Source organism: Humulus lupulus, chromosome X (assembly GCF_963169125.1).
Source record: "Humulus lupulus chromosome X, drHumLupu1.1, whole genome shotgun sequence".
Classification (NCBI taxonomy): Eukaryota; Viridiplantae; Streptophyta; class Magnoliopsida; order Rosales; family Cannabaceae; genus Humulus; species Humulus lupulus.
In genome coordinates, this window is record NC_084802.1 from 4,232,523 (window position 1) to 4,243,373 (window position 10,851).

Below are 10,851 nucleotides of genomic sequence, written 5' to 3' on the forward strand. Positions count from 1 at the left end.
GACCTTATAGGATTTCTTTGCATATCCTCCCAAAAGGGACTCCCTAGTAATATACAAGCTCTTACAACCATAAGGTGGCCACTGTCGTCGACGTTGCGGGCTCGAGCCACTTCTATATTAAACATTGCAAGGTAACTCTTCAATGACTCTCCCTACTGTTGTCTAACATTGGTCAAAGCCGAGGCTTCGAGTCTGACACCTACCATGGCTTTGAACTGCTTCTTAAATTCCTTTGCTAACTGTTCCCAAGATGAGATCTAATGTCTTCTAAACTTTTCAAACCAGTTTTTTGCTGGTCCTGTTAGAGTACCTGGGAACAACATACATCAAATCTCATAACCAACATTGCTGCCTCGCATGATGGTATTGAATGTGCTCAGATGACTGTATGGGTCTGAGTTCCCATCAAATGGTGCTACGTGGGGTATCCTAAACCCCTGAGGAAATGGCGTGTTGGAGATATGTGGGGCAAAAGGCTTGAGCTCCTCATCGGACTCTTCAGCCTTATCCCTATTCCTTTCATCCTGAAGGAGCTTAAACACCCTTTCGAGCTGGTTAATTCTCTCCTGGACCAAGTCCACTGGAGGCTAAGCTTGTGCTTGGGGGGAGCTGGGTATTGTTTATAAAAACCCCAACTCCTTGTCTCGGTATAGGGTTATACTGATTCCCATATGCCAGCTATTTTTTACTATTCAAATGGTCGCGCAAATTAGGGTTTGTAGGATTGGCTTGCCCCCAGTTACGGTTCTGGTGATCTCGAAGGTCAGGATGATTTCCCTGATTCCCAGTATTTCTGGGCTCGGTATTATATATGCTTACAGACCTAGTATGTTCTGAGCTCCCACTTATGAAGCTAACGTTTCTCTCTGGCTGAGGGGCTCAGTGGTTACGAGGTGGATCTTCCACTATCCTCCTCGCCCCAGTCGTTTATGACCTTGACACATGGCTTCTCGATGGTTGGGCAGCCCTGTGTTCTCGAGTCGCCTCCCTCTCGCCCCCATGTCCAGGTCTGGCCCGATAGTTCCCATCTCGACTGCCACTTCGAGAGAGCCTTTGTGGTGCAGGCTCTCCTACCTGGTTCCTATGAGGAGTTGGCCGTGGTGCCGCTCAGACTGGTGAGGGGTGTCTTATTGGAGAGGATGGATGTCTTATAGGTGATGGTGGTGGCCTTCCATTGTTTGGCCTGGATGGTCCAAAATTGGCCTGGGCAGGTTCCGGGTTGTTCCTAACTGCTTAAGGGTTAGAACTCCGAGCTACGGGAGAAGCTCGAATATTCCCTGTTCCTGTAGACACTTCCACAATAGGATTCTCAGTAGCATCAGTTCGAGTATTTCTCCTAGGGGGTTCATTGTCAGGGTTTACCCTGGGCCTCGGCTGAGTCTGCTGGGCCTCTTGCTCAGCTCTCTTGGCAGCCGTGCTCCCTCGGGGACGTCCTCTTGGCCTCTAGGGTGGTGCCTGGATCTCAGTAGCCAGTTTGGCCAATTCTTCGTTGCGCCTTATAGCCTCAGCCAATTGTTGGCGCAACTGGCGATTCTCCAGTTCAACAATAGGGATATACCTTTCTGGATTATGGTAAAGGTTCTCATTAGGCCAGGGAGCAGGCAGTCCTTGGGAATTAGAGGATGCACTCCCTTCCTCTAGGTCGTGGTCAGTCATGGGCTGCTTCCCAGGTTGGCATGGGTAATCGTCAGTGCGAGAAGTTTGCTCCTCCGATATTTGGGGCAATGGTCGCCCACGCGTACTGGGGTTGTTTGTGGTAGTCATTGGTAATTCAGGAGGTTTCTGATTAAAAAAATCTAATGACTTGCTTAATGCTCTCAATGAAAGCACCAAACTGTTGATGTCGTTTTTCATCAACTTAAATCTGAAGAGCACAGAATTAAGAAAATAAATAAGAATAATCGGGATTTTGCATGGTTCAACAGTTAAAATTTTCCTAGTACACGAGTTGGTATTATTGAGTGGTGGTCTTCTCCTAAAGCTTTTACAAAGCAATTTAGCAAAGTATTCTCAATACCAAATTGTGTGTATCCACAAATGAAATTTTCCAGTCTATATATAGACTGGTTAACAAAATATCTTCCCTTTATTTTGGGAAGTTACAATTCAAATTTGAGATACAAACAATTAAATACATTAATCATATAATATCCCATTATAATTGAGATTTAATGTAACGCCCCAACTCTTGGGACCGTTACGGTGTGCCTTGTAAACAGTGCTAAACTCGCTAATCGAGTCGTTTGGCCAAAATCGTGAACTAAGTATGATTAGAGGTTTAGGGATTAAACATTTTGGTAAAGATGTAACGTTTCACTAGAACGTTTAATATATACATTGGGATCCCGAAAATAAAGTTTCAGAGTTTATTACAAAAAATATTTACAACAGGCCGTTCTAAGCGGCAAAACAGGGTTCAACCCTAGTTCCACTTTAAACCTCGGCCGTGGCGGTCGAGCAGCTGCATATGTACACGTCATCACCTAAGCTCTCCAACTTAAGGATGGTCCAGCTTCCTCTTGCCTTTACCTGCACCACATAGCACCCGTGAGCCGAAGCCCAGCAAGAAAACATAACACTTTTCATAAACATTATCAAATGATTATCGTTATAATCACACTGAATATAAAACTTTCAAACCAATGGGTGCACATCACATGATTCTAGCGGGAGAGTGGCTGTTACATAAGCCACTAGCCTCCAAGCTCTCTTTTCTAGCGGGAGAGTGGCTGCTAGGTAAGCCACTAGCCTTCAAGCTCTGTTTTCTAGCAAGAGAGTGGCTGATAGGTAAGCCACTAGCCTTCAAGCTCTGTTTTCTAGCAAGAGAGTGGCTGATAGGTAAGCCACTAGCCTTCAAGTTCTGTTTATTCATCGACCCTCAGGGTCGGTCAGGCATTAATGCTCCTTAAGTCATTCAATGCTAGTAATCGATTAGATCTAATCTTCGTTGGCTTGCGTGAACCACGCTAAGACCATTCTGACTAATCAGTCAGCGCTATGTGACCAGTGTCCAGTATCACTGCCGAACTTGACTAATCAGTCACAGCTCCACAGCTGGTACTAACACCTTTGCCAATTCTGGGTGACCAATGTCCAGTATCACTGCCGAACTTGACTATTCAGTCACAGCTTCACAGCTGATACTAACATCTTTGCCAATTCTGTCTGACGATTCAGTGCAACGTGACCAGTGCCCAGTACCACTGCCGAACCTGACTAGTGAGTCACGACTTCACAGTTGATTCTAGCACCTTTGCCAAATCTGACTAATTAGTCAGTGCCATGCACAAGTAAGCAATGCTATCAATATGTATTATATGCCAAGAATATGGCATTTAGCATGCTTACTAAATAGTTGCTAGCATAATCATGATCATGCACAAACTCAGAGACTCAAGCTCTGGCCAATCTCATATTCATCATTCATGGCATGCCCTAATCACATGTTTCTCGTGCATCACATGCATCACACTTAATCACCCAGCATGCCTCATTAATAATCATATGCAACTGGGCAAGATCGCCAAGCATTCATTATGCTATCAATGTTTACATTTAAACATCCAACATGCATCAATCATAGCCATGCATGTCACATACGGGGTGCAGTTTTCTTACCTCGGGTTCGAGCGAGAACGATTAAAAGAACGACCCTTGAGAACGATCAACTTCTAGTCCATTAGCGGTCTCCTAGTCATAACCAAATATAAAACCTCATCAAAATGAGTAATTAAATACTTCCAAACCCAACCCAAGCCTACGGAATATCAAATCCCACTCAACTAGGTAGTAGGATCGATCCTAGGCCCTTAGAGTTAAGTTCCCATCACAAAACCACCATTTAGTATTTTTTTTCCCTTAAGGGCCGCGACCCTACATGGACCATGCCGCGGCGCGCCCCCCTGACAGAGCCTCCACCACCTTCTTCAAGCTAGGGCCGCGGCCCAACTTCGCACCAGCCATTTTTCTTCGTTTTTCCACTTCTAAAACCTTCCAAAAACCCATCTAAACATCTCCAAATCACCAAACCAAAGTTACCAAACTTCCCAATGGTCCTAAACCACCAAAACCTGAAGCTCAAACCAACCAAAAACTCAACAATTCACAAAGTCCAATTCTAAGCTTAAAAACTTAAGAAATTCAAAACTTAACTCAAAAACAGAGCACACCACTAAATTTATAACTAGAACTCACCTCAAACACGGTTTTGAATCCCCTTTAATGGCTGTGACAAGTTCCCTGTCTTCCCCCTTTGATCTCCAAGCTTAACTCCTCAAGGTGACTCTCAAAATTCAAAGAGAAGGATGAAGGAAAGACTTGTACGGGAAGGAAGGGAGAAGGATAAAGATTGGCTCTGTTTTGGTTCTGTTTTTCCACAGCCTTCTAATTGATACTTATCCCATGCCAAAAGACCTAAGTGCCCCTAGGTCACTAAAAGCTTCTAAACACCTCCAAGGGTAAGATCGTCATTTCAAACCAATACCGTTAATTATAATTAACGCCTCCCAATTTCCCATTAATCTCCATATTCCCAAATACCAATAAATCATATCCCATTACCCTTTAATTCCCGGTAATGCTCTAATCATTAATATCACCCCGAGACTCACCCCGAGCCCCGAACTTAAACCCGTTATGACTAGACCGAACACTTACATCTCATGATCGTCTCATGTCGATAGCTCGAACCAATCCACCTTATAGTGTGGCTATATTAATTAATCACAATCATTGTAACTCCCATTTCTTTTTACAAATTATAACAATTATGAAAGATAAGAGAAGATGTTTTTATTCATACTTTTAAGTGCATTACAATGCTAACCGAAGGCTAGAGCTATTAAGTAAAGTGGAAGAATAACTAATGAATATGCAACTATAACATTCATGGGCATTTCATTAGTATAATACCCATAGAATGATGCTAAATACAAGCAAACAATCACTAAAGTTATGAAAAATAAAGAGAAATTCATGATTTGATGATAAATTTTATCTAGAAGGTTAAGAGATGAAGAAGTTGTGCAAGTAAATGGTTGAAGGAACAAGTATTTATAGGACAAAAACTAGCCGTTTATGACCGTTGGTGAATAGTGATCATGACCGTTGGGGATATAGTTGTTTTCTATTATGGAATTTTTAACCATTCTAAGTTGTTGGAGTAACTAACATGTGGGAATAATTAGTTTATGGGTGTTAGAGAAACATTTTCAGAAAAGTTTGTGAGTCAAAAATGTTAAACTAAGTAATATAAGAAGATTGGGAAATTTTCATTTTTTTTACTATTCACCGGGTACTATTCATAGTGGGTCCCACAGTGGGGTCCGCAAGGGTCCCACAGCGGGGTCCACCCCATGGGTCCCACATGTTGATGCAGTAGTGATATAGTGATGACCTAAGCAAATTACTATGCTTGATATTTTGAATATTTTATTATTTTACTATGCTTGATATTTTTAATATTTTATTATTTTACTATGCAGCATAGTGACCCAATGTTTTCCTATAAATAGAGCCTTTCAGAATTCATTTTTGAATTACGAAAAATCTTTCTTTCTCTCACTCTGCCTAAAACTCTTCTTAACACTCTTTTAAAAGTTTTAAATCTCTAAAATTTAGGCGAAGTTCTGTTTGTAACGCTAGCCTACAAAGACCTTTTTGGGTAAGCTCCTTCCCAAGCCTTTTAGTTTAGTTATTTAACTATTATTTATATATAGATTATTTTACTATGCATTTATAATGTCAAAATTTATATATAAATTATTTTATCATGACGTTATATTGCCAAAATTTATATATAGATTATGCTACTATGTTTAAAAAAATTTATATATAGATTAATTTACTATGTCGTTATAATGTCAAAATTTATATATAGATTATTTTATCATGCCATTATAATGCCGAAATTTATATATAGATTATTTTACTATGCCATTATAATACCAAAATTTATATATAGATTTCTTTACCATGTCGTCATATTTTACAATGCTAAAATTGAAATATGAACTATTTTTTTATGTATCCTCATAATACTAAACTTATATAGGCTATGGCCATACTTTGGACTATTATTATGGACTCTTATGACCTTATTCCCTATTATTATGGACAAGTATTATGACCTGGACTTTTCAGTATGACCATGACCACGACTTTTAGATCAGGACCTTGTCATGGACAACTATAGTATGACCATACGCCTGGACATAAATTAAGCACTAAAACAGGAAAAATGGGATAATAACAATATTAAGCTAACATTTCATAATGTAGATTTTATGTAAGTTAATAGTTTGTGTTTTTACCAGGAAGCTAACAATTTCGGTTGTTTTATCAAGACGCAAGGTAAGTAGAATCCTCATCTACAATACAAGTATTTTATGTGTCTTATGTGCATTTATATGCTTTATATGTTAATCTGTCATATTGTTCTTATGCATAAGTTATTTTCAAGAATGTTATATTATGCAAAAGCACGCTTAATGTTCACAGACAAGTTATTGAAAACGTTAAAGCAGAGGTGCTACTTGGGAGACCTAAGTCCCAAAAATGTAAGGAGGGAGATGTACGTCCCTATATGATGAATGTTTATGAGGGAAATTCCCTATTATCATGTTTATGTTCAGGTGGGAATGTGATTCCCTATGTAATGCCGGCAGCAGCATCCTCTAGGGCCCAAAAGAAAGGAAAGTGAAAGAAAGAAAGAAAATACATAGCATGTTGCACGTTTATTTTAATGCATATGAGGTATTTATTCTACTTACTGAGCCTTAGCTCATCAGATAATGTTTTGTATTGTAGGTAAGAGGCCCCAAATATAAATTGTTGATAAGTATACGTGGAGCCAACATGACTGTACATATGGGGCTGACCTGAAGGGAGTGGAGTTCTGCTATGCTATTTTATAAATAAACGAGAAACTTGATTTTATAATTATATTTCATTAAAATTATTTTGTGAACTTTATAATTTACTTAAAGCTTTAAAAGTATTTCATGAACGTTGTAATTTACATAAAGCTTTTCAATTTATCGGTTGGATACATCTTCATTTCTACGTTAAGGTGTAGTAACGCCACAAAAATTATTTATAAAAGTATTAAGATTTGTATGTAAGATAAAGTTTTTATTTAGTTGTGAGTATTGTATGGTTTGAGGTTATGAACATTAGTTATGTATTGTTTAATAAAGTTTTTGTAAATTCAGAATTTCAGTATTGTTATATTCATGTTAAACTTTGTTTTTACACTATATATGTATGTTAAGAAAGGAGGTCGTTACAGAGTGGTATCAGAGAAGGTCGGTTTTGAAGACAATCCCATATGTACAAGCATGATGGTAAGCGTGGTACTCATCAAGTAAGTCCTTATGAATATATATATAAATATATATTAGCGTTAAATTTAATCCCTTAGCAAAGTTATATCTAGCGCTACTTAACGTGTAAATAAGTGATATGGTCATTTACTTTCAAGAAAGTTTTATTCATGGTAATCATCCCAACTCATGACCTTTTAGAGTTGAAGAATGGAAGGACATGCAGCTGGAGAGCCTACTGCAGAGCAAACTACTCCGAATGTTGCTGAGCTAATGCGGAGATTTCAAGAAGAAAGGGAGAAAAACCAACGGCTAGAAGAGTTACTAGAACAATTCCTAAGGCTACAAAGAAATGAAGGACGACCACAGGGTAATGAAGAATCACCACACGATAGCGCAGACCACCCACCAACAAATGGAGCACAACAACATGCACCACCTCCGACTCCTTCAATAGAAGTCAGAAATGCGACAGCCAATTACTCTCCGGAGACCTTTATGAAATTCCACCCCCCGGAATTTTATGGAAGCATTGATTCAAAAGTAACAGAGAATTGGATTCGCACGATGGAAAGACTTTTTGGTCTAGCTCGAGTCCCCCAAGTTGACAAAGTACGGCTAGCAATATACTTGTTGAGGGAGGATGCTAGCTATTGGTGGGATACTATGGCGGCCATCCATGGAGTAGACACAATGACTTGGGAACATTTTCGAAACTTGTTGGAAGAGATATACCTTACAACTGCCTTGAAAGATGAAAAAGCAAGAGAATTCACTTACCTAAGGCAGAAAAAGATGCTGATGGAAGAGTTTATTCGAAAATTTAATGAACTCTCAAGATACGCCCCCCACATGGTCTGTACGGATGAATTAAAAATCAAGCATTTCAAAAATGCTATTCATCCTGACATCTGTAAAGATCTCGAAGTAGCAGATTTGGAGGGAGCTTCTTTTTCCAAAGTAGCTGACAAAGCCTTGAAGATCGAAAGGGCAATCTTGATGCAAGAACGGGAGAAAGAAGCTGAATTCAGAAGACAGGGCGCAAGGAACTTCCGAAATCGGCAAAATAACCATTTCATGAAAGGTGGTCCAAGTCAGAAAAGTAGTGACAAGAAGCGGCCTAACCAGTGGAGTTTCAACAACAACAACAACAAGAGAGGAAAGGAGCAGTCCCAAGAAAAGCCAGGATTTCCTCAATGCCCCAAATGTAACAGATATCATCCTGGTGAATGTCGGGTTGGTACTAACACTTGCTACATATGCGGGAAGCCGGGACACTTTGCAAAGGAATGTTCCAACCGTAATGAACAGTATAAAAGGGGAGAAGAAATGAAAACAAACGCCAGAGTCTTTGCCTTGACTCGAGAAGAAGCGGAAGCAAGTCCATCCACAGTAATCTCAGGTCAGCTCCTTTTCAATAACATCCCTGCATCAGTATTAGTTGATTCTGGAGCTACACACTCATTCGCATCAGTACATTTAGTTGGTAGACTGAATGGATTACCTGTTGAGATGGATACAATTTTTAGTGTAGCACTGCCCTCCGGGGAAGTGCTATACTCAACTCATTGGTATAAGACTATACCAATTACAATCAATGACAGGGAACTATATGTTAACCTGATCATTATCGACATGAAGGACTATGACGTCATTTTAGGAATGGATTTCCTAACAACGTATAACGCTAGAATCGACTGTAGTAAGAAAGAAGTCATTTTTGCACCGGTAGGAGAAGACGAAGTTCATTTCCAAGGAAAAGAGAGACGAACCCCTTCACCGATGATTTCTGCAGCAAAGGCCAGGAAATTATTAGCAAACGGATGCACCGGATATCTAGCAATGATTTGTGACGTCTCGAAGGAGAAGCTTGCGCGACCTGAAGACGTTCATATTGTACGCGAATTCATGGAAGTATTTCCAGAAGATCTTCCTGGAATTCCTCCCGATCGTGAAATTGAGTTTGAGATCGAGTTGTTACCTGGTACAACTCCGATTTCAAAGGCCCCTTACCGCATGGCACCTGCCAAGCTAAAGAAACTAAAGACTTAACTGGAGGAACTTTTGGAAAAGAAGTTTATAAGACCCAGTCATTCACCGTGGGGAGCTCCAGTACTATTCGTGAAGAAGAAGGATGGTACAATGAGAATGTGCATTGATTACAGGGAGCCCAACAAAGTGACAATTAAAAATAAGTACCCGCTACCCAGGATTGATGATTTATTCGACCAACTACAAGGAGCGGCAGTATTTTCAAAGATAGACCTTCGTTCGGGATACCACCAGCTCAAGGTGAAGGAACATGATATTCCCAAAACGGCGTTTCGAACTCGTTATGGACATTACGAATTCCTGGTGATGCCATTTGGACTAACTAATGCTCCTGCAGCTTTCATGGACCTCATGAATAGGGTATTTAAGGATTTCTTGGATAAATTTGTCGTTGTTTTTATCGATGATATCCTTATATACTCAAAGTCGGAAAAAGAACATGAGGAACATCTAAGACGTACGCTGGAAACTCTCAAAAAGGAACAATTGTATGCCAAATTCAAGAAGTGTGAATTTTGGCTCGACAAGATTAACTTTTTGGGACATGTTGTATCAAAAAGTGGGATTTTGGTGGATCCAGCTAAGGTGGAAGCAGTAAAAGAATGGTCCCAGCCACGGAATGCAACTGAAATAAGAAGTTTTCTGGGCTTACCTGGATATTATCGACGATTCATAGAAGGGTTTTCCAAAATTGCAACCCCACTTACGGCGCTCACTAGAATGAATAGTCGATTCATATGGACGGAAGCTTGTGAGAAGAGTTTTATGGAATTAAAGAATCGAATAACTAATGCCCCAGTCCTCACCATCCCGAATAGTACAGACGAGTTTGAAATTTTCTGTGACGCTTTAAAGATGGGACTAGGAGCGGTGTTGATGCAAGAAGAGAGAGTAGTAGCTTACGCTCCAGACAATTAAAGGATTACGAGAAGAACTACCCCACACATGATCTAGAGTTAGCTGCGGTAGTTTTTGCCTTGAAAATTTGGAGACATTATCTCTATGGAGTAAGATGTAAAATTTTTACCGATCACAAAAGTATGAAGTACTTCTTTACCCAGAAAGAACTTAATATGAGGCAAAGAAGGTGGTTGGAATTAGTCAAAGACTACGACTGTGAAATTTTATACCACCCTGGGAAAGCCAACAAAGTAGCGGATGCATTGAGTAGAAAGACGTCGACAAGCTTGATGTTCCTTCAAGCCTTGTCCAAACCACTACAAGAGGAAGTAGTAAGATCGGGCATAGAAGTTGTAATCGGAGGATTGTCCAATCTGACGTTGCAGTCGACTCTGCTGGAGGAAATAAAAGAAGGTCAAGAATCAGATCCTTACCTAACCGAGGTCAGAGCAGAAGTCAAAGAAGAAAAAGTGAAGAATTTTAATGTCTCTGACTCAGGAATGTTAAAATTTAATGAAAGAATTTGCGTACCTGCAAGAGAGGACATTAAGAAAAAGATTATGAATGAAGCCCATAA

General features: G+C 39.9%; 1 protein-coding gene across 1 annotated transcript; it reads left to right on the forward strand.

The window, feature by feature from the left end:
- Positions 1-9,470: 9,470 nt before the first annotated feature.
- Positions 9,471-10,292, forward strand: LOC133804584 (uncharacterized mitochondrial protein AtMg00860-like). Its single transcript, XM_062242730.1, has 2 exons — positions 9,471-9,500; positions 9,801-10,292. The coding sequence occupies exons 1-2, from the start codon at positions 9,471-9,473 to the stop codon at positions 10,290-10,292; spliced, it is 522 nt and encodes a 173-aa protein (XP_062098714.1).
- The last annotated feature ends 559 nt before the right edge of the window (positions 10,293-10,851 follow it).